This window comes from Panthera tigris, chromosome B3, assembly GCF_018350195.1.
Source record: "Panthera tigris isolate Pti1 chromosome B3, P.tigris_Pti1_mat1.1, whole genome shotgun sequence".
Taxonomy (NCBI): Eukaryota; Metazoa; Chordata; class Mammalia; order Carnivora; family Felidae; genus Panthera; species Panthera tigris.
The window spans coordinates 110,620,953-110,645,395 of NC_056665.1; the positions used below are offsets into that span (position 1 = coordinate 110,620,953).

Consider the following 24,443-nt stretch of genomic DNA (forward strand, 5'->3'; position numbering starts at 1 on the left):
CCCAATCTCTCGTCTCTGTATTCACCAAGGAGGACCCCGCTCACGCTTCCTTGCTCCCTGCTATGTCTGAGCTCCCCCCCAGGACACGTATCTGAGCGGAAAAGCTAGGCGCTGCTGGAAGCAGCTCACCCCTTGCAGAATTCTCCCCCTCTTCTCTCAGTCCCAGACACACATGCAGCATAGTGAGTTTCCCATTGTATGAGTCCCAAGACACCAATACTACTTACAACTTCCCTCCGGAAGAAAATGCATGCATGCATTCATTTATGCATTCACTCAAACAAACGGCTATTGAATGCCTACTATGTGCCAGGAGCTAGGTACTAGAAGACACAGCAGTGAATGATACAGATAAATCCTTGTCTTCAGGAAGCTTCTATTCTAGGGAGGAAGAACAGATAATAAGGAAGCCAACTAATAAATACTTTCAGAGTGATGTTAAGAGGCAGGAGCAGAATAATGGAGCACAGAGTGAGGAGACCCATGTGCAGGCTGCTTTAGATTGGCTGGTCAGTGAAGACTTTTTTTTTTTTTTTAATGTTTATTTACTTTTTGAGAGGGAGAGAAAGAGAGACAGAGTGTGAGTGGGGGAAGGGCAGAGAGAGAGGGGGACGCAGAATCCCAAGCAGGCTCCAGGCTCCGAGCTATTAGTACAGAGCCCGACGCGGGGCTCAAACTCAGACTGTGAGATCATGACCTGAACCAAAGTCAGATGTTTAACCGACTGAGCCACCCAGGTGCTCCTCAGTGAAGACCTTTTAAAGCAAGTGACATTTGAGCTGACCCCTGTGTGACAAGAGACCAACACAACAGAGATCTGAGGGACCGGGGGCCCCAGGCAGGTACACACTTCAGTCAAAATAGAAGTTCCTCAGAAGAGAAAATGAAGAGGGAGCCCCATTATTATTTCCTTTGTTATAAAGGGGGAAACACAGCAAGGCCGTTCCCTGCTCTGGGATCTCATGGGGACCCAGCCTCACATGTACACCTGTGTGCACATGCACATAGGATCTAACCTGAAGAATGTACCAAGAAACTTCTCAAACGCTAACAAGGCCAACTTGGGGACTCCTCACCCCACTTTATGATGAGATCTCTATACTGAATGGCTCATGTGTGTAAAGTCCACTGCTCCTGTGCACATGGTAGGGGCACTGAGCAGGTGCTCGAGACACAGCAGTTCCCTAGCCCTTGCCCTTCCCGCTGCCATGTGCACAAACCTACATAGGGCCTCTGTGACATGAGCTGTGTGCTCCAGCCAACCCTGTCCTGCTCCCCTCTGGCAGACCCCTGACCTGGCCTTGCCTCCCAGAGCCTGCTGCTGAATGGTCAGTGGGCACAGCTGAGGTAGCCAATATCTGCCAGGCTACTGAGCACTCACCCCTCCGCCCTCCTGAGCCTCTTCCTAGGCAGGGCCATGTTGACGGGCAGCAGAAGGTTCCCAGAGAAAAAAACGGGGGCTGGGAGCCTCAGGAGCAAACATCTTACAGGGGCCAAGGCCTCCAGATGTGTCTGCCTTCACACAGAGCCAGCGAAGGAAACTCCTAGCAAGGATGTGGTGGAACTGAAGTTGGTACGATCATGGTCTGGCCACCACCAGTGAGCTCAGCCAGGCAGAAGAGTAGAAGCCCCACGTGAGGTGTTTTCCACAGCACCTCCTCCCCCACCCCTGGCCCCCTGGGGAACCCTACTTAGTCTTGAAGAAACCACTCAAATGTCACTTCTTCTGTGAAGCCTTTACCAACCAACTCAGGAGGAATTTATCACCTGTGATTCCAAAGCATTTTGACATGGCTTTTGCATACTGCTTGTCTGTTTGGATGCCTGACTTCCCAACTGTCTGTACTCTGAGCTCCCAGAGGGCAGCACAGCATCTTATTCATTTCATATTCTCATTGCCTGGCAGAAAGCAGATATAATAATACATATTAGTCAACAAAACTGAATACAGGAGAGAAAAAAATGAACGTGTGGGTGAGTAAATAAATGAGTGAATGAATGAAGTTCGGTACATTCCAGGAGATAAGATCAGCGAGAACAAGTTTTAATCAGGGCAAAGCAATCAGGGAACAACCCACATTTGGAAGCCAACTGTCAGCCTTCTCTGTAGATTATGGGGCCCCAGTCACAGTTCTCAGGAAATCTATTATCAAAATAGTAATGTGAGGGCAACCCTTAGATCTCACTCTCAAAGGTCCCCCAGCCAGACTCCTCAATCCTCACCCCTGACAGTTCCCCAGAGGGTCACGACAAGGAGGCAGACTTGGCCAACAGCAGGGGCATGAACATGGTTCCATCCCGGAGCCCTCGGTGGGTGGGGGAGGCACAGGTCTGGCTCACTGGAGACAGCCAACCCTTGGCGGGCTGTGCAAGGGTCTTCTGGGATAAGCCAACTGCAGAAGAGGTGTTTCAAGTCTGGGGCAGCCTGCACTCAAGATGTGGGCCATCGCTTTTCTCGGGGCCTCAGTTTCCCCTGTTGTAAAACAGGAGGCTGATGATTAATCCTCTCCTCCTCAGTGGGAGGAATTAAATGTCCAGGAAGCTTTGTGCCTCCCACCCCCGACAAAGCACACTGCCCAGGCAGGAGAGCCAACAAGAGGTCAGAGGCCTGTGCAGAAAATTGGCAGTTTTACAGGGAAACAGGCACAAATATTAGATTACAGAAGAAGGCACTCTGAGAAGAACTGGCAATCAGGATAGAAGGGTAATGGCCAAATATCGACTTTCATGCTACACAGCTCATCACCAAGCTGTCTGGGGAGCGGGGTAGGGTGGAGGAGAAGAGGAGGAGGGGGAGGGGGCAGGAACCAGGGCCCTCAAAGCTGGGGGTGGTTCTGCAGAGCCGGCAAGGTGGCACAGATGTGCAGAGCAGCTGAAAGGAAAGCCTCTGAGGGTTTCAGAGCTGTTCTCAGGGATCACATTCTTGGGGGACGGGGTGTGTGGAATGGGGGCCTGAGGCAGGGTGATACCAGGCAGAGGCCCAAGCCTTGAGGCAGAGCCCTTCTGCTGTCCTCTCAGGCCACCTGTCTCCTGACCTCCCCACCTCCCCACCTCCTTCCTCACCAACTCACTCTTCCTTCCCAGAGCCTGGAGCTGCTGGGGCAAGGGGTGGGGGTGGGGGGGCGGGGGCTGGCATGGAAGCAGCGATGAAACCCAGAGCCTACTCCTGTGACCCCAGGGAATGAGCCGAGGCCCTGTCTCCTGTTTGTTCACTGCTGTATCCCCAGCCCCTCACAGGCACCTAGTGTTCAGTCAACAGTGCCCAAACCCCTGAATGCGTGAGTGGCAAAGAGGATGGCCTCAAAGCACATTACTGGCAGCATATTAATCTTGACAACTTTCTCATGAGCTAGGAATAACAAATAATAAGAATAATAATGGTAATAATCATATAACCAGCCACCATTTTATTGTCGGCTCTGCCAAGTGCTTTAGATCCATTAGCCTCTGTAATCTTCACAATGACCTTTAAGAAAGATTCTGTTACTCTCTTCAATTCACAGATGTGGAGACTAAGGAAAAAGATGTGGAATAAGTGTCTGAAGGTGGCAGAACCTAGCAAGGCCATGGGGACGCTCATGCCTGTCAGAGTTCTTTCTGTTCGGCCCTGGGCTGCTCTCCCCTTCCTGCCCTCCCTGCAGTGAGGCACACAGACACACCCCAGCCCTCCCCAGTCCCTACAGGTCCAGGCTCCTTGTGGTGTGGGGACCCCTGAGTGCCCAAGCAACTGTCCCATGTTTGTTAGGTTCCATGCCCCTGCACCGCCCCCCCCCCTCCCCCACCATGTCTTCCCCAGCCCTCTCCCTCCCCTTCAGTCACCCACAGCCCTGGCCCCAGGCAGCCCAAGCCAGTTCAAACCGAACCTCCAAGAAAGGGGATCCTGCAGCAGTCAAGCCCGCCTGAGGAATCAGCCCTGAGGCCACAGCGGTGGGTGGTTCAACCAGTCAAACTGGAAAATCACGGGGCAGCCACCTTGGAACCCAGGTGGCCTTTAAAACAAAAAGGTCCAGAGACCATGTGACCCATGTACTTGGGGAAGACCAAGGGTGGGAGGCGGAAAACCAAACAGAAGGCCCGCCCCTTCAGCTTGATTAGTGGCTTACACGGCACTCCCGGCCACCAATGCAGAAAGGAACCCAAGGGCCCCACCACACGTAGGTGTCATGTAGGAGATGATACCGGCTCCCTGCCTGGGCGGGCAGCACCGACCACATGAGGCCCTTTCAGAAGTTGCCAGTTGACTGGTTCAAAGGACTCTCCACTCCTGGAGGGAAAGGAGGGCAGGAGATGGTGTGCGGTTTGGCAGGAGTGTCACAGGAAGGGAGTCTGGCAGAGAGAAGGAGCTGGGAGGGCCCCTCGCTGGCACCACCCACCACCGCCCCTGACTGGTTTCCTTGCTGCAGGTCTCAACTCTCTCTCCCAGCCAGTATCCCGAGGGCCCTTTTCACCATGTCATTCCCTGGCTCAGACACCTCTGCCACTGTGAAGGCCCAAGCCCCACCTCCTCAGCCAGGCCCTCAGTACTCTCTGCCCTCATTCATCCATTCATTCAACATTTACAAAGTTCCAGTCTGGCCCTGTACTAGGACCACAAAAATAAAGAGGAATGAGATTTGGTTTCACCTTCAAGGCACTTAAAGTATGGTCTGGGAGACAGGAAAATAAACGGAGGAATGTTGTCACTCTTCCCCTAAAAATTCCCTTCGGTTCCAGCCAGACTGCCCAGAATCCCATGAACACCCACTGAATTCCCACCTCTGTCGTCTCTACTCCATCTGCTCCTTCCTCTCCAGGAACTGAAAAGCAGCCCACGCTGCAAGGGCTGGCCTCAGCCTCCCTCCTTCTAGAGCCTTCCCTGCAGCTTCTAGTCAAGCAGGGCCTCTTCATCTGGCCTCCTCTAGCACCTCTGTAATAGTGGTAGCACTCACGGTCCCCTCACCAGCCACTGCCTGTCTCCTGTACCCTCGCATCGATATTTAGTTGCTGATAATGCCCGCAAGACCTTGGTTAACAGTAACAATGATCATAACTGATCCCTGACATTTGACGAGTGCTTCATCAAGTGCTTCCAGATTTCATTGTGGCCAGACCTCTTTTTGCCTGTGTGCTGTCTCCCCAGCTAGGTTCCGGGCTTCTGTGGGCAGGAAAAGGTGGACTGAACAGGTCTCTAAAATGCCTGGCATGGTGCTTTGTAGTGAATCCTTAATTAATTAGTTTAACAGGTGAGGACACAGTAGAGGACATTAAGGCATCAGCTGTGCACTGGTACACGACCCCCATCTGGGTGGGCACAGCTGCACGGGAAAGGGAAAGGCTTGCTCGGGGCACACATCCAGCTCAAGGCCACCTGCTGACTAGAAAGAAGAAGGGCCTCCCTGGGAGGTCTCTTCACTGCTCCCTGGCAGGCCCTTCTCTGGAATGTCAGTCAGGCTGACAGTAAATGGCATAAACAGTAAATCACAAAAGTGCCAGCCTAGGTGATATTCACACGATCCAAGAATCTGAACTCTGTCTTGGCAATAATTGGTGAAATGCCTCATTTTCCCCATTCACAAAAGTAGCTCTGCAAAAGGTGCCTAGATCAAGGTCCAGCATGGTATGAGAATGTGTCTCAGACAAGGAGCAGTGGGAGAGAAGTGATGATGTGTATTCTTCACCTTGGAGCCTCCAGCACTGATCCCAGCTACAGGACACACGCATTTTTTCTGAATGGACAAATTACTGAATATGATTTGGTAGTACCCATTTTCTTGGCTCCTTAATTTGTCTCCTGGCTGCCCTTTACAACTCCATGGGAAACTTTCTGTATCACTGAAGGGAAAGCTTTTCTTGACCATCCAACTCTCTCCCTAAGTCTTAGTTAATGCTGAAAAAACATGCCCAAGACGATGTAGAATCTCACAAGTGCCTAGGTTAGCTTCAAAAAGAATGCCCAGTGGGCAGATTTTAAAAGACTGGTGTGAAGAAAGACAGGTTTCTTTCTTTTCCAGGGAATCCAAACTCCTAAACAGTCCACTGCATCCTGGCAAAAGGTAGACCCAACCCTCAGAAGCAAAGAGAGAACCTGCTCGGGTTTTAGGTCAATACACCAAGGGCCTTGAGGAGGTGGCGTGGGGAGTGTGCCACAGAGAGACTCCCACTCGGTTTGCTGATTCATCTCTGCCTCCAAAGTGGTTGGCCCCAGGGGGACTGTGAGCAAGTCCCTGTGACCTGTGTGGGGAAACTGCACATTTGTCTATCTAGCAGGAAGGAGGTGTCTAAGAAGGGAGAAGACGAGGTGGAAGAGACATGAGAAGGGCTGCTGATTAGCCATGTGGGGGCAAGGGACTTAAGGAAAACATAAGCCTTAGAAGGGTCACCTTCTGAAACATCAGTTCCCTCATTTCCCACGTGTCTGTGGGAAAGGGGGACACGTCTCCTAGGGGAGGCTAGCTCCCCTAACAACACTGAGCAGGAGCCCAAGAGCTTCTGAATGGGGTGGGTGAATAAAGTGCTCCAGGGAAAAACATAGGCCACTCCTAGGACTTGAAATGTGGCCAGGACACAGGGTGCAAACTACTGCTCATCAGGCAAAGTCTGGGGACCGCCCCCCAGCAGCCCACAGCCCTCTGAAATAGCTCAGCAGCTCCTGGCACCAACTCCATCTAAAAAATAGCCACGGGAAGTTTCTTTAAGTGCTAACCTCCTGCCTTTTGTCCCCAAGCCTGCAACCTGTCCCCATATCCCATCACGTTCCTCAGCCCCTCCCTTGCTCACTCCCAGGCCTTTCCCCAATGCCTCCTCTGCCCTGAGCCTTCCCTAGAGGCATGCAGCCCTCCCTTGGCTTCCAGTACCCCGCCCATCCCTCTGAGATATCTCTCATCCCAGCAGTGGCCCAGCCCACGCTCCAGAACTCTTAGGAGCCTGCCTCACAGCCCCCGAGAAAGAAGGATGTTATCTGTTCCCTCACCCTAGGTCCCTTGAAGATAGTGAAGCAAAGAGAGGATGAGACCCTGCGAGCTCAAGGACAATGACAACAGTAACACCTAGCATCACCTGTGTCCAAGTTTGTGCTAAGTGCTCTTACAAACATGATCTCATTCAACCCTTACAACACCTCAGGAGGTAGGGACCGTTATCACTCCCATTCTACAGATAAGAAGCACCAAGCTCAGAAGCTTAAGTGGTGTTCAAGGTCACATTGTCCCAAAGTGAGGTCTCCAGGTCCATGTGACAACAAAGCCGGCCTCTTCACCACAAGGCTCTGTGCCTCCTGGCTCTACCTGCTCCCTCCTCTCTCCCGGCAAGGAACGTGTGTTGGGAGGGTCGGGGTGGAAGCTTCAAGTGAGAGCTGAGTGCTGGGGCCCTCTCCCACGGAAGGGGGGAAAGCTGCTAGCTGTGGTGGAATTGCCTCAACTCAGACCTCCCAGAGGAGAGGCCCCTCAAGGCCCAAGGCGCCGAAACTCCCTCAGAGGGGAGGCCACTCCCTCCCTCCCAGAACAGTCGTCTCTGGGAAGCCACCAGGTCTTGTCCCTCTAAGCACAGGATCTGGCACTGCCAGATCAGAGATGTACTGTAAGGTGGGTCCTGCCAGCCATGTGATCCCCAGGTGTGGACCAGTAATCCTGACATTCTTCTCCTCCTCGGCCTCCTTCAAAACATATCTTCATCCAAACGTTTTTCTGGAGCTGGCTAAAAAGTGCCCCTTCCACACGCAAACACGCTCACCGAACGAACGTACGCCCTCCTCCAGGTGTCCCACCTTGTGGCTTACCTTCACAACTGTGCTCTGGAAACTCAATCCCTTTGGCCCCTCCCTTCCTCCTGTCTTCCCCGCCAGGCTCCACATTGGGTCGCCCCTGAACGGAGGGTACCCAGTGACTCAGTGACGCGGCTCCCCACCCTGAACCCCTCTTCCGGAGCACAGGCTTTACTTCCCCTCCCCCTCTCCACCTGCGGGTGTGGGGAAGTCATTTCAGTGGCTGCGATTCTCGCTGCCCCAGCTCGGGGTCCCCAGGCCTACACTCGCCCCGGTGGTCTCGGCTCCGATGAGAAGGCTCCCTAGCGCAAGGCTGGAGAACCTATCCCTAATCACGGGCAACAGCAGGGACGCCCTCACCTCCAGGACCCGAGGCTCAAGTCCCCAGGCGGTGGCCCTTCACCGGGATCTCTCCCCTGGTCCTGGCCTCCCGCGCCAACGCCTCTAGCCGGGGAGGCGGCCAGTTCTCCCGGGCTGGGGCAGGGGGCCGCCCGGCCCAGCGGCGGCGGTGGGGAGGGTGGCCTCCCCCACTCCGGCCACCGCCCCTTACCGATGGTGGAGATGTGCGAGGAGTGGAACTCGTTGTCGGTGAAGCGGCACAGCAGGCAGGTCTTGCCCACCCCGGAGTCCCCGATCAGCAGCAACCGGAACAGCACATCGTACTGCTTCGCCATGGCTGGGGCCGGCGCGGGCCGGGGGCTGCGGGCGGGCGGCGGGCTCAGCCCCGCTCGGCCGCTGCCATCGCGGCGCGCGCCCGCCCGGGGACGGCCGCGGGCGGCGAGGAGGAAGCCGGGCCGGCCCCCGCGCCGGCCTCGCCCGCTCGCTCCGGGCCGGGGAGCGCTGCGCGGCGGGAGCGCGGGTGGGAGGAGAGAACGACGGCGGCCCCCGCCCGCCCCTTCCCCTGCGCCGCCGTCGCCGCCCGCGTCTCGGGAGAGGGGGCGGGGAGCGCGCGCCGGAGCGCGGCGACCCCGCGGCTGGGGCGGGCGGGGGCGGGCGGGGGCGAGGCGGGCGCGCTCCTCCGCCGGAGGGTGCGCGGCCGGGGCTGCAGCCCAGCCCCGTCCCACCCACGGTAAACAGTGGGACCCGAGGGAAACAGTGCGGCTGTTCTAAATGCGGGAGTTGGGGTGAGCTCCCACCCAGCCCACCTCTACCAAACTCGGCTTCCGAGTATCATCACTTCTCCCCAAATCCCATCCCGAATCTGGCCCCGCTAACCCCAACCCCGGTACCCCACCCCTTCCCGGGTCGGGGGAGGGGGGAGCAGAGTTGGGCTCTGCTTGGCCTCTGCTTGGCCTCGCCCCGGGTCTGAAGGCCTCGATCAGGGTCTGCATTCAAACACCCGTCTATTCTTGAAGGCACCGTCTCCAGGAACACTCGACCGTGTTGCCAGAATTCTGTGTCTGACATCTGGCTTCCCCGTAACCCTGTGTGATTGTGCCCTCCCGCCCCCAACCCCTCACCCCAGTTTTAATTTAAACGAGTAAAGATTTCTGCTGACCTTCTTCACTAGGAAGAGAAGATAGATGATCATAAAAACATTTCCGAATGCACAATCCTTCGTACAGGCAAAAGTATCTGTTTTGGGTTTAAGCTGCTTAGGGTAACGTGTTCAGGACGCCAATCCATCATTTCAGACCACTAAATATTTCTGCTGGTGTATACCAACGGCACCAAAGAATGAATGGGCCTCTTTCAAGACCGATTTACTACCACTGAAAGTGTTAGCGCCGGAAAGAGGCAAATACATGTTTTCTGGAGTCTACAAAATTGTGTATTCCTAAGAAAGGGTATTAGGGGTGAACAAGCCCAACCCATTAGGTCTTTAAAAAATGATGAAAGGTGTGTGTCTGAGTATTCGATAGAGAATGTATTTTTCAGAAATAGGTCAAGGAAAGCCATCTTCTTCACTTCAAGAATTGTATTTCAGGCAATGTGTCTAAATTTATAATACAGAGGAAAAACTCCTGAACCTGATAGCTACTTTGTTGACATTAAAAGTTAAGAAAATAGACCCTGTGAATTCCATTAAGATTTCCAGGTGTATTTCTCTTCACTGGGTTTACGCTGGGTTTCAGGTGCATGCTGGGGCTCTGGAGTTGGGCTCACTTGGGTTCCAGCCACAGATCTGCCACTCACTGTCTGCAACCCTGCACATGTTACTGTACCCCTCTGTACCTCAGTTTCCTCATCGGTAAAATAGGGATATCTTCACAGGATTGTTGGAAAGACGAAATAATGTGTGGAAAGGACTTAGCTCAGCACTTGACAGTACTCAATAAATGCTGAGGGACAAAACCACACCGTAATGTTTTCCTTATGCATACATGATATGCTGGGCACTTGAGCTGCCTTCCCACTGATTGGCATCGTAATGGTAGATACTCTCCACAGACCTGCTTAGTGGGACCACTAGTGGCTCTCTGCTTGCTTCTGTCCACCAAACAGGAAAGAAGATGCAACCTGAGGTAAGTTCCTAGTGCAAGAAGAAACTCCACTTTGAAGAAAATGGCTTTTCTTAGGCAAGATGGGAAAGGGAATGAGGTTTCCTGAATGAATGTAGGGAAATAAATACTCATACTCATAAAAAAAAAAAAAAAGAGGATATTTCATTATGCCTGGTTGACCTCAAATTCAGTAGCTTACATTGAGTAAAAAGAAAGAAAGAAAGAAAGAGAAAAGAAAAAAGGAATCATCCAGAAGTCCAAGCTGCTAGACATCTGGATTGTCCAATCACATCCTGGCTCAGCTACTTTCAAAAATACATCTCTCTGCTGGAGAGGATGTGGAGAAACGGGACCCCTCTTGCACTGTTGGTGGGAATGCAAACTGGTGCAGCCACTCTGGAAAACAGTGTGGAGGTTCCTCAGAAAATTAAAAATAGACCTACCCTATGACCCAGCAATAGCACTGCTAGGAATTTACCCAAGGGATACAGGAGTACTGATGCATAGGGGCACTTGTACTCCAATGTTTATAGCAGCACTCTCGACAATAGCCAAATTATGGAAAGAGCCTAAATGTCCATCAACTGATGAATGGATAAAGAAATTGTGGTTTATATACACAATGGAGTACTACATGGCAATGAGAAAGAACGAAATATGGCCCTTTGTAGCAACGTGGATGGAACTGGAGAGTGTGATGCTAAGTGAAATAAGCCATACAGAGATAGACAGATACCATATGTTTTCACTCTTATGTGGATCCTGAGAAACTTAACAGAAACCCATGGGGGAGGGGAAGAAAAAAAAAAAAGAGGTTAGAGTGGGAGAGAGCCAAAGCATAAGAGACTCTTAAAAACTGAGAACAAACTGATGGTTGATGGGGGGTGGGAGGGAGGGGAGGGTGGGTGATGGGTATTGAGGAGGGCACCTTTTGGGAAGAGCACTGGGTGTTGTATGGAAACCAATTTGACAATAAATTTTATATATTGAAAAAAAAATACATCTCTCTCTTTGTGTGTGTGTGTGTGTGTGTGTGCATGTGAGTGTGTTTCACACACTTTGTGAGATTGAAGGGCTGAAATTTTAGGACAACATTAGCAAAATAACCATACATACTACTGAAGACAACAAAGTTTGCTTTAACCAGGGACTTCATAAATGAAACACCTAATTCCACCTTCTTACCTCAGCACTCAGTGGGACATGCGGGCATCCTCCCCAGTTGAGGTCAACTTGCACTGGGACAGATTTCAGTAGAACTGGGAGACATTTGAGGAATGGTTGCTGGATGTCTCTCCCACAGGAAGCCTTCAAGAATCAGTCTCTCAGGGGGCGCCTGGGTGGCTCAGTCGGTTAAGCGTCTGACTTCAGCTCAGGTCATGATCTCACAGTTTGTGAGTTTGAGCCCTGAATCGGGGCTCCGTGCTGACAGCTTAGAGCCTGGAGCCTGCTTCAAATTCTATGTCTCCCTCTCACTCTGCTCCTCCCCCTCTCATGGTCTGTCCCTCCCTCCTTCAAAAATAAAAATAAAAACATTAAAAAAAAAAAAAAGAATCAGTCTCTCGGTTATGTGATACTCATTCTTTCACCAAAGAGACAAGTGCCTGCCCCTGCTTCCTGCCACCCCCAACCCAATCACACTGAGCATGCTCCCTGAACAGCCAGAAGGGGCACCACTGTGGGATCTGCCATAGCAACGGCTGAATAACTGGAGAGATGTACCAGTAGGCAGCCCACTGCTGAGGCCAACACACCTGGACCGTGAGACTCCTGGTTAGCACAACCCTATGCATCTTCCAGACTCACACACGTTTCCAACTTTGGGTGACATAAGTGATGTGATCACCTTGTAGGAGGATTTCTGCCTTATCTCAGGGTTAGAAGAAACAGGACAGCTCCCCTTCCCCATCATCTCAGTATTGTCTTCTGTTCATTCACATTCGTTTTCCTTTTTTTTTTTTTTTTAAGGTTTTATTTTTAAGTAATCTCTACATCCAACAAGGAACTTGAACTTACAACCCCGAGATCAAGAGTCTCATGCTCTACTGACTGGGCCAGACAGATGCTCCCATCCTTTTTCCTTTCTCTCTCTCATAGAGAAAGGGGGAAAGAGAATCAAATAATAGAAGAGGGGAGAAAGTAAGTTGTCATACTGGGGTTGGGGACCATACTTGATCTTAGCCAAAAGGCCGAGAAGCGATGGGTGGGGGGCGGGGTGGGGTGGGGTTGGGGACCAAAGGAAAGAAACATGATGCTAATTCAAGCTAACACAAAATGTCCCACAGTACCACTTCAGGTTGTCCTTGCTGTCCTGGCCACCACCTTCAAGACTGTACTAGTCGGCTTGGACTGCCATCACAAAGTACCACACACTGGGTAGCTTAAACAATAGAAATTTATTTTCTCACAGTTCTCAAGGCTAGAAGTCCAAGGTCAACGTGCTGGCAGGGTTGGCTTCTTCTTTTTTAATTTTTTAATTTTTTTTTTTTTCAACATTTTTTATTTATTTTTGGGACAGAGAGAGACAGAGCATGAACGGGGGAGGGGCAGAGAGAGAGGGAGACACAGAATCGGAAACAGGCTCCAGGCTCCGGGCCATCAGCCCAGAGCCTGACGCGGGGCTCGAACTCACGGACCACGAGATCGTGACCTGGCTGAAGTCGGACGCTTAACCGACTGCGCCACCCAGGCGCCCCATGGGTTGGCTTCTTCTGAGGCCTCTCTCCTTCCACCTGGCCATCTTCATGTTCATATGTTCTGTGCCTTTCTGTGTCCTACTCTCCTCTTCTTACAAAGACACCAGTCACATTGGATTAGGGCCCAAACAAAGGACCTCATTTTACCTTACTTACCTCTTTAAAGCCTCTATCTTTGGAAATAGTCACATTCTGACATATGAAATAGGGAGACACAAATCAGCCCATGACAAAGAATAAATCCACAAGCCTCATCAGATATTTCCTGTGCACAGAGTTTTTAGGAGTGATTTCATTATCTCAGAACAGGACATGAAAGTTGTCTTTCCTGTGGCTTCCTAATAGGTAGTCTGGCATGTCAATGTGGAGGACTTCATGACGGGAAAACCTCAGAAGATTCTTCCCTTTATGAGACTAGAACTGAGAGATATAACTAGTAACCACCAACCAGGCAATGTATGTCATACCCAACTTTTACGGTCAAAGCTATGTTTGGGAAGGACAAGATACAACCTGCAGTTAGGAATCTATGTAGGAATGGGTCATTATATGTATCAGTTAAGGTAATGTTGGATACTGTAACAGATAAACCCTTAAATCTCAGGTGCTCACATATAAAGACTTTCCTCTTAGGTAAAGTCTGATGGGCAGCAAGGAGGTGGGAGCGGGGATGGCTGTGTTCCACAGTCATTTAGGCACCCAGGGTGGCAGAGATCTGCTACCTTCAATAAAGACCCCCCCTGTGGACTCAATTTAAAAGCAACACACTGCATTTTGTAAGATCTGCCTTGCAGGAAGGATGGAGGAAAGTGCTCACCAACTAAGGATTGGGAAGTACCACATTCCAGGGCCCTCACACTTCAAGACTACAGGTTTTCTTTTTCTAACTATACACCTAAGACCCCCTCTAAGACTGTCTTGTACACAGCAGGGGAGGAGGGGTTTTGTGACACCCTGTAGGGAAGACAAAACTGTGGGACACTTAACAGGGAAGGAGAGAGTTGACCCTGTGCTCATAAGTTAGCAAACTTGAAAAAGGCTATTTGAAAGGAGTAGTGAGAATACACATTTGAGGGCGCCGGGGTGGCTCAGTCGGTTAGGTGTCTGCCTTCAGCTCAGGTCATGATCTCACAGTTTGTGGGTTCGAGCCCCGTGTCGGGGCTCTGTGCCGACAGCTCAGAGCCTGGAGCCTGCTTCGGATTCTGTATCTCCCCCTCTCTGCCCCTCCCCTGCTCACGCTCTGTCTCTCTCTCTCTCTCAGAAATAAATAAACATTAAAAAAAATTTTGTTTAATATGCATTTGAAAGAGGTCACAATATTTATCCAGAAAATAACTATAAAGGGATTATGGTCATTTGTCCAGCAGAGTAAAACACCAAGGATCTCTTTGTTAAGATTTTGAACTTTGAGGACACCTGGCATGAGGCTCTTTTGAACATGGAGGGCTGCCCTGGGCACTGACATCCTGCTGGGGGAGAGGGAAAGAGAGGAAGTGGACGGTCAAGTAGGTTTTAAAGGGCTAGGCCTGCATGTGGTGGATGTCACTTTTGCCTACGTTCCACCGGTCAGAACTCACTTACAAAGCCCTGCCTAAATGCCAGGGGGACTGCTGGGCAGTCAGTGCCCAGCTGTGACTACCTGCTATGGAAAGGGAGCAGAACTCTGGTGGACAGCCAGCATTTCTGCCACACAGAAAGGTTCCTGGTGGCTCCCAACCCCAGCTGTGGATCAGCATCGCGTGTGGAGCATTAAAAAATGCACGTGCCAGTGCTCCAGCCCCAGGGATTCTGACTCAGTGGGCCTGGGCTGGTGCCTGGGATAATCTGTGTTTTCAAAGGCACAGCCTGGGTTGAGAGTCACCAGTACGCTCTGGAGTGTATACCTCGCATTATCTCTCAACAGTTTTTCAAGTCAGGTCTCAGGCTTGTCATTGCGAACAGTGCTCTTTAACTGGCTTCAATTTTGTATCTGCTGGTCAAATAGTTTTTGCCATGATCAACCAGGACTAAGAGTCAATTCTTTCATACAGGTGTTCAGTAATAGAGTATAGGTAATGATGAATAATATATAATTTGATTAATTTTATATCAAACACATGACACAATAAAATAATGCAGGTATGTGTAACTGGCGATTTATTGATTTCTGAGAAGGGCAGTTGTTCCCTGTGCCATAAAATCATTGTACTCAGAAAGCTATTCTTTTATGAATGATTTGAAGCCTTTTATATTTCCTTTTGTGTGCTACAGGAAATAAGAATAAAAAATAGAATTTCACAATTTCCAAATTCTAGCATAGTCATTTAAAAATTATTATCAGAGGGGCACCTGAGTGGCTCAGTCAGTTAAGCATCCAACTCTTGATTTCCATTCAGGTCATGATCTCTCAGTTCATGAATTTCAGCCCCTCGACAGGTTCTGTGCTGACAGTGCACAGCCTGCTTGGGATTCTCTCTCTCCCTTTCTCTCTGCCCCTCCTGTGCTGGTGTGCTCTCTCCCTCTCTCTCTCAAAACAAATAAACTTAAAAAATTATTACCAGAGAATATTTATTCTACTGAAAATATTACTAAATACAAATGTTACATATTAAAGTGCTATCCTCATTAAATAGATTAAAACTAACTACTCCTGGGGTGCCTGGCTGACTCAGTCAGAAGAGCATGTGACTTTTGATTTTGGGGTCATGAGTTTGAGCCCCACATTAGGCGTAGAGATTATAAATGAATGAACTTTAAAAAAACTTTAAAATTAACTGCTCCTTTCCTATTCTCCCAGTGTAGCTTGTATATATACTGTCTTATTTTGTTTATAGATTTAAATGTTTTATATTTGCTTAAATATATTTATTTATCTTATATTTATACAGTATCTATTTTTATTAGCTAGTGAGCTCCTGAAAGATAAGGCTAGTATTATGTTCACTGTTATTATCTTCTATAGTATGTTACAGAAATGAATATTCAACTGTTTATTATAATGACTGGAAATCACTCAAATCATTTAACTTACTCAATGCCTGTTATGTGCCAGAGAATAAGCACTGAACAATACACAAATCTCTGCCTTGAGAGCTTTTATTCTAGTAAATAAAATAAATGCATTAAACATAAGGTCTGTCAGCTGGTGATAAAGTGCTATGGAGAAAAATAAAGACAGTATTAGTGCAGGATGATGGCATTTCAGTTTATATGTGGAGGTCAGGAAAGGCCTGAAGTTAAAGGAATTTAAGTGAAGAATTTGAGTAAAGACTATAAGATGTGGGCAGACAAGCCTCGTCCATACCTGGGGGCAGAGCATTGCAGAGAGGGAATAGCGAGCATAAGCGCTCTGAGGCTGGCATGTGCCTGGAGTGTACAAAGAAAGGAAGGCAGCCCCTGCAGGGGGACAGAGTGAGCAAGTAGGAGAGTACAAGGAGAAAAGGCCAGCTCATTAGGGCCCTCTAGGCCATGGTTAAGGACCTTGATGTTGACTCTGAGTGAGATGAGAAGAAAGCTTTGAGCAAAAGGGTAACTTTGCTTATATTGAAAAGGTTTAGTCCGGCTTTTGAGTTTGTACTCGGCTGCATGGGGGGCAAGAACACAAACAAGGAAAACGAGGAGTTAAGAGATGAGTGTAAGAATCCACGTAACAGTCACCTGGTTTGGACCGGGACACTAGCAATGGAATCGGTAAGCAGTGGTCAGATTCTGGATATATCGTCAACAGGATTTATGGGGAGTGAGAGAAAGAGAGGCATCAAGAATGGAGTCCAAGCGGAAGCATGAAGTTAGCATAACTGAGATGGGGAAGACTGAGTGCGTAGGTTTGGAAGGGAAGGCCAGAAGGCTCTGTTGCGGACATACTATTTGAGATGCTTGTTAGCTATGTAAGTGAAAATGAAAACAGGATATTAGATATGAACTCAGACTTCAGGAGAGAGATCCAGGCTGGAGATATAAATGAGGCAATTTTCAACCCAATGGTGGTATTTAAAACATTGAGACTAATCGAGTTCACAGGAGATGAGTGTAGACAGAGCCCTGGGGTGCTCCAAAGTTAAGGTGTCAGGAAGATGAAGCAGTAGCAAAGGCTAGTGCTAGACATTACAGAAAAGAAAATATTTCGGTGAGAAGGGAATGTTAATAACAAATATTGCTAGGAAGTCAAGCAGGAAGACAGATAAGGACTGAGAACTGGCCCCTCGGATTTAACAACATGGAGTTTAACTGGGACTTGACAAGAGTTGCTGGGGAAGTCCTATGGGAATGGGTTCAAGAGGTACTTGGAGAAGAGGAATTAGAGACATTGGTAGGGAGGAAATGAGTAATAGGAAGGTAGCTGAAGGAGGGTGGAAGCAAAAGGGTTAAAAATATCTCCCCCTCCCTCCCCCAAAATGGAGAAGTAGCCTGTTTGAGGGTGATGGACATAATCAAGTACAGGGATATGATGTTTTAAGAGAGGCAAGGGAGAACTGCTAGAGTGACATCCTGGGGTAGGGCATGAGGGGCGGGGCTGCACATGAGGAGAGGTGGGGGGGCTGGCCCTATGTAGGAAAGAGCTGAGCAGTCATTCTGTCCAGGGAAACAGGAGGACCAGGGAGGACAGAATAAGAGGTCACAAATGCTGGTAGAGGAGGAAATGTGGAGAGGAAATTGAATAATCTAGCAGGATAATGGATCAGTTATTTCCATTTTCTAATCTTTCCAAGATGTGTATGATCACATACTTTCACAAGATATTATATTAAAAGAAACAATTCATGCCGACATACGGGGTTCTGTGACTAATGCAGTGAGAGCAGTTTTGAAGCCTACTGGAGAAGCTTCCTCTAGGGTCAGGAGCGACCTCTAGTGGTTCATTTAGGTCATTATTTTTTTTTTTCTTGTTTTCTTGCTCTTGAAAGTACAAAACAGTACTATCAACATTTTATATTATTTTTAAAGAAACAACTATAATTCACAGCTTAATTTAGAAAGAGATCAGGCATTTGAGTAAAATAAACACAAACCATCTGTATTCCAAGCTGGAGTTGCTATTAATTATCATTATTTTCTCCTCTAAGTACATCATCCTTTGCCATACTGCCAGTATTTATGTTCATTCTGCTTCTTGAATCAGTGGTTTTATCAAACCTAGAGGAAGAATAACTGGTGGGCCACTGCTGATCCAAGGCTGAAGAGTCCTCTCAGGGCTATGTAGAGTACAAAGTCCTCATATTTTTCATTCTATGTTTCACTTGATTTTTTTGGTTGTCACTGAATTTTCTCTGCCTGGGATGTCCCCTTACCCTGCCTTCATTAATTCAGTTCCTCATGTGAGTCTTTCCTGATCTTCCAGGCTACTGTAGTAAGTTTCCCCTGTTACACAATCTCACAATGGCCTATGCTTCTTTTCCCCCTCATGCCATTTCCCCCAACTGTAATGAAATGGTCAATTTTGTAACAATTGTTTAATGTCTGTTTCTTCTGGTAAATCATGAGCCCTGTAAGGGTTGAGACTGTGTCTGGCTTTTTCACCACTGTCTCCTCAGCACTTAACTCAGTGCCCAGCACATAATGGGTACTCAATAAATACCTATTGAATGAATAGACAGCATCCTGCAGGAGACTCTTGCCATGTCCCTTTCGGATCCTATTGTAGAGGAGACTGCATTTCAGAAACGGATTTCTATTCTCAAATACAATTTGCAATTGCTTTAGGTGCACCTGTAACAGGTAAAACAATTTGTTACAAAACAATTCCAGCTACTCTTTCAGTAGCTCAATTTAAATTTCTAGCCTGCAAAGCAACTCTTTACAAAGGCTGAATCCTTAGATGTGACTCAGACCTTATCAGACCTTTTTTTTTTTTTCCAAAACAGAACTAAGGGAAAGACAATAAGATACCAATAGAGAGGGAAGTATAGTGCAGCCACATCCTTGACCCTAACCCACAGAGCCTCTTATTCTCAGATTTAGAAACATCCTGCCACCAACAGGATTTAACTCAGCAACACTACCACTGAAATGGGCATGGTGATAGTTTACCTGCCTGAGGCCTTTAGGCCATCCCAGCCTCAGCTTTAGAATCTTTCTGAGCACGTCTATTTAACACCAGAGACAGATAAGAGGGGAATATTTGGTTGTGAAATACCACACTGCAGCTCCTTGGGTCCAAGACATGGGACTTGGAAATGAGTGGGCACAGAGTAAAGTACTCTGGGCAGGAGGTTGTCTGAGTCTATCTGGAAAGTCTGTTAATATAGCACCTCTGCTCTGCTGCAATTCTTGGTATTATAATTTTGATGTAGTCCTTTTGATGTGGGCCCTTAAAGAGATTCTCTTCTACTCCTTGTCCAAAATAGGATTTTCCTAAAATCACAACTTTAAACATTTTTATGGAGGTGTATATGATGATTAATCCCATTCAGTAAGAATTTTATTCTGAACACCTTCAGATTAAATTATCAGAATTAATAAACATACATATGTATATTCGTGGCAATGTTCTCTCAAACTTGTTCCTTCCTCTAGTGGAGCTCATACGGTTCATGTGGATGGCTCCTTGTCATCTTTTGGGTCTCAGACAGACGTCAAAGAGGCTGGGCCTGACCACTCACTCTAATTAGTCCCCTCCTCCTTTCCTCTCTTTTGTAGACCCTGTGATTTTCTTTCATACCATTTATCACAAGTCTTCATATATTGTGTTCATTCATTAATTCTGTCTATTCCACTAGACTGTAAGGTTCCCAAGCGCAGGAGCCTTGTTTGTTTTGTTCACTTTTGTATTCCTGGGGCCTAGCGCAGTGTTTGACATAGAGTAGGTGCTCCCCAAAAAACTACTGAATATTTCCTTTGTCGTTTCACTTATACTTGTTCCTGCTACTGAACTTTACTTCCTACTACTGCATCGTAACTCCCTGGGGGATAGGAAACAACTACAACGCCCCTTCCCTCCATCATCGCGCCAGTAACGAGAAAGCAATTCCCTTGTTGAGAAGCCACCGGCTTCTCCCCGGGCGGCTGTCATGCACCCAAAGGTGTCCAGAATGCTGTTAGTGATAGAGTGTCTGAGTCAGGAGAGCTGTCAAATGTTTTTACGGTTACACTCACAGTTCTTGGGCACTCGAAACTGCGAACTACTGTCATTACAATTAAGTGGCAATTAGCACAATATTGAAGTGTGCCTGCGTGCGTGTGTTACTTTGCGTAACGAATCGAGGCGTCCTACACCATCTCTCTGAAATGAAATCCAGATGGACAGACACGTCCTCCCTTACTTGCGCGCCAAGAAGCGGAGTCTCCTGCAGCAGCAACTCTGCCCAATGGGGGGCGGAAGCATCCCAATAACTCTCTCCTTTAAGATGTGTAGGTGGGTGGAGAGAAATTCGCGTTCAAAGACTTTTTGACTCTATTCGCTCTCCGTAGCGCCTTAGCCCGTTTGAGTTTCAATGCGCGTTGTTGTTTGACGAAGGGAGTACTATACACCGCCCGCTGCTCTCCTGATCATGGCTTCTCCGAGTTCCTTCACCTACTATTGCCCTCCATCTTCCTCACCTGTGTGGTCAGAGCCGCTGTACAGTCTGAGGCCGGAGCACGCGCGGGAGCGGTTGCAGGACGACTCGGTGGAAACAGTCACGTCCATAGAACAGGTGAGGCGGCCGGGTTGAGCGAGGCGCCCGCGCGGGGGCTTCTGGGAGCGAGAGTCCGGTCCGCAGGGCCGTCGGGGTGCGAAACTCACCGGGGAACTACTACTCCCACAGTGCACCGCGGCGCCTCCCCTCTGGGAAGCTCTGGGCAGTTCTGGGCGCCCAGGCTTCGGCTTGGGAATGGAGCATTTGTGCGGCCGGGTTGGGGAGGGGTCGTTCTCAGGGCTGGGTTTGGAGGAGAGGACAGTACCTGGGTCCTCTCTGCTTAAGGAAGCGGAGAGAATAGTGTTCTGTGCCTTGGAGGACTGAAGCACCCCGGGCGGGTCAGGCAGCTTGTTTCATTCCGCCGGGACATTGGGAGGTTCTCGGATGGATAGTGCACTTTCCTCACCTTGCTCGTAGTTTGGGGACATAGAGGGGAAGAGGAGCGGCCAGACTGCCGTTCCATGATCATGCCATTCCATCATCTGTTTAATTACTGACCCACGGGGCCAGATCCTGTAGGGCCTACCTCGTGGGTGGGCATGTTATTTGAGCACCAGCAAAGTATTGGACTCACGATGTTCAACGCTGGAAGTACAAAGAAGTAAAACCTTTCCTGACCATGGGCATGGCACAGCTTGGTTGAGGAAAACAGACAGGAAAACAGCACTATTTGAAAAGCGCTAATTAAAATGAAATTTTAGACGACTTATCCTTCATTCATTGAGGCCTCAAACCTATCACTTTGAAAAGCGCTTGAGGAATGAGTAGTGAACTCTAGTTTTGTTTTCCTTTTCTTTCTGCAATTGGAATTGTTCCCAAGTTCTTGTGGAAATGTTTGCCTGTCCTTAGAAGTGGTTGAGATGGTTCTTTTTAGCACTAACAAATAAGCATCAGGCTGCTTTCTAAATAAGATCTCCTATTAAGATCAGTCTCCAGGCTTAACCTTGGAGGGACCTACTTTGACTTTCATACCTGAATTTGGAATCCTGTATTTAGGCAAAATTCATAGTGATAGTTATCATATTGTATATTTATGACTATAAATATAATTATAAATTAAAAACAAAAAAAAACAAGGACTTGAATAGACAATTATACACATGGTAGCAGAAAGAATATTGTAACTGGAATTGATGCTACATAGGTTTTAGGATTGAAAGGAAACCCTTACCTTTTGAATCTAGCCCCCCAGCTTAGCCCACCAGTGTGTCTTTCTACAGAAACCTTTTGTAAAGATTGCAAAGAAATCTTCCACCAATGAAACCTACAGGATCTTTGCAGTGTTCCTAAGTAACAGACTGTAGAGTTTATTCAGGTCAAGCTTGTTCCTTGGTATGTGATGTAACACTATTAAGTTACTTTTTATGTAGTTAACTGAACTGACTCAGCACTTAAGAATATGGATAGAATACTAGCGGAGAAAAGGGAATCAGAAGTTGGTCTGTTCATTTAGAGACCAGAACAGACTTCCATGTTTAAGGGGCAAGCCAAAAACAGGAACATTAACAGGAGTTTCACTGATCTGCTCTCTTTTTCCTGTACTACTTTTTTTTTTTTTTTTTTTTCCCAGTGAAGTGCCCCTGCTTAGTTCCTGCCAAGAAACACTAGCACTTATATTTTAAATGTCTAGGCATAATAAGTGATGCAAAAATGGATGCAGCAAGGGGTGCCTGGGCGGCTCAGTCGGTTGAGGATCTGACTTCAGCTCAGGTCATGATCTCACAGTTCGTGAGTTTGAGCCCCGCATCAGGCTCTGTGCTGAGAGCTCAGCGCCTGGAGGCTGCTTTGAGTTCTGTGTCCCTCTCTCTCTTTATGCTCCTCCCCCACTCACGCTCTGTATCTCTCTCTCAAAAATGAATAAACATTAAAAAAAAATTTTTTTTTTTTTAAATGGATGAGCAAGATTCTGGGCTGCCAAAGGGTCAGCCAAGACCTGGGCTGGGTGTGGAAGCTAGGTTTCTGATATGGAACATAGTTATAATATGGTGTCTTTCAAATCTAGGCTCTACTGTGTGTTCGATAATAGAGCATCTTATATGTCTTTTCCATGTAATTCTTCCAGCTCACATTTTAAAAGTCTGGGATAAACGGTTCCAGATAGTAGGAAGATGATATAGTATCTCATACTAATGTTTACCTCAGTGCCAGCACTAATAATCAGTAGTATCCATTTACTGGGTCCCAGTTCTGTGCTAAATGCCCTCCATATAGATTGTATCATTCAATCCTTTTCCATTTCACAGACAAGAAAACCGAGGCTTAGAGAAGTACTAGTTTGGTAGGTGAATGATGATATATATTCATAAGAAACTTCGTCAGGAGGAGTTGTCTACAGAAGATACTACTGTTATTCTTTCGGTTCTGTCCATTTATTCATAGGGATTTACCAACAGGGTTCAATTTTGTGCCATTGCCAATAGGAACAAATGTTTGTCTCCTGATTCCTATCTGATTATCAGGAGACTTAATTATTTGTTCAACAACACTTTGATTATAGGAATTTAAACCTATAAACAATAAAGAGCCCTTAGCTATGGATTCTTCTGTACTATTCATTCACATTTTTATTTGTTCAACAACTACTTGGGTGTCTTCTATGTGCCACACACTGTTCAAGGCATTGGACATAAGGCAGTGAACAAAAGAGGCCAAGTCGGTGCCTTTATGAAACTTTGTTCTGGGCCAGGGAGGCAGTCAACAAAATGGGGGGAAATCTATCCGTCCATCCATCTATCTATCTATCTATCTATCTATCTATCTATGTATCTATCTAATTTACTTAGAAGTGCTGTAGAGAAAAAGAAAGTAGGATAAGAGACATGGAGTATGCCAGGAAAGGGTCGGGTAGGAGAAGAGTTTTATATAAGGAGGTAAGGGAAGGCCTCTGATGATGTGCCTGCCACTTGCACTGAGACCTGAAATAAGTAAGGAAGCAAGCCGTGTGTGTCTGGGGAAAAAGCATTCTGGGCGGAGAAAGCAGTAAGTGGTAAAGGACCTGAGGCCTTCTAGTGCCCGGTGAGTGGAGAGCCACTGTGAGGAGAGAGATTAGTAAACAGGAGAATAGGAGATAAGGTCAGATCTTGTAGGGCCTTACAGACCACTGTAAGTATACTTTCGAATACCCTGATTGTGATGGGAAGCCATTTGGCTGGATAGTTTTCTCTTTACCTCCCCAGATCCACTCTACCCTTTTCCACCCTGTCTACAAATGTGCCCCAAGAGGTCACCTGCATGGACAGGTTCCCTTGGCCTTATGTCTTCTGGGTGTATTTGGCTGTGTTTGTATTGATAGGGGATGAGAGGGGGGGAGAATGAGATCAGCACATTTACTCCTTTCCTGCAGGATTGCACGGTCTGCAGGGTGTTTAGAGTGGAGGCACTCACAACTCTTATCAGACACCTTCCATAGGAGCTCCCTGGTGCCCTCTTCACTCCTTCTCTTCACACTTCCATGCCTAGCAGGGGACCGAGGAGCCCTGTGTTGCCTGCCCCAGAGTACTGCACTCTCCTATGGTTTCCCTTAGGAAAGGAGTGTTTGCCCACACCTTTGTAACTAGTTCCTTTATAAACTCTCCTCAAATCACCCACTTTGAATGTGCCTTCTATTTTCCTGCCAGGAGTCAGACTGGTCTATGATCTGAGACTTTTGACTCAATCTGACCAGTGTTTTAACAGGCCCATGTAGGTCCCTGTTGAGAGGAGATTGTGAGGAGGTGAGGACAGGTGCAGGGAAACCAGGTAGGAGGCTGTTGCAGTACTCCAGGTGATGGGTGTCAGGGCTGTGGTAGTAGAGGCAGTGAGGGGTGGTCAAGTTCTGGGTATTTTTAAAGATTTCTACTTTGACAAGCTCTTTCACTGATGGGTTGGGTGGATGGAGAACCTTTTGCAACTCTAGAAAGCAGGATGTGGTCTTCTTCCTTTTTTTGTGTTATCAGCAATCACCCCATGGCAAATGCTCTGTGACTCAGGCCAT

The 24,443-nt window shown here is 48.1% G+C and overlaps 2 protein-coding genes across 9 annotated transcripts in view; one reads left to right on the forward strand and one right to left on the reverse strand.

Annotated features, from left to right (window-relative positions):
• The window catches only part of RAB15 (RAB15, member RAS oncogene family), a 34,382-nt gene extending 13,907 nt beyond the window's left edge, over positions 1-20,475 (reverse strand). For 2 of the 8 annotated variants that reach the window (XM_042989911.1, XM_042989906.1), the window contains exons 1-2: positions 20,117-20,424; positions 18,433-18,563 (exon numbers count right to left, since the gene is read on the reverse strand). In XM_042989911.1, the coding sequence (XP_042845845.1) occupies positions 18,433-18,475 (43 nt within the window). In that variant the 5' untranslated portion in view covers positions 18,476-18,563; positions 20,117-20,424. Of the gene's footprint in view, positions 1-1,767; positions 1,787-8,288; positions 8,441-18,432; positions 18,564-20,116 lie in introns of those variants that run through there. The other 6 variants (XM_042989910.1, XM_042989905.1, XM_042989908.1 and 3 more) reach the window with 5 other exon arrangements.
• The window catches only part of FNTB (farnesyltransferase, CAAX box, beta), a 66,961-nt gene continuing 62,862 nt past the window's right edge, over positions 20,345-24,443 (forward strand). Inside the window, exon 1 of the mRNA XM_007095183.3 lies at positions 20,345-20,488. Within this exon, the coding sequence (XP_007095245.1) occupies positions 20,345-20,488 (144 nt within the window). The remainder of the gene's footprint in view (positions 20,489-24,443) is intronic.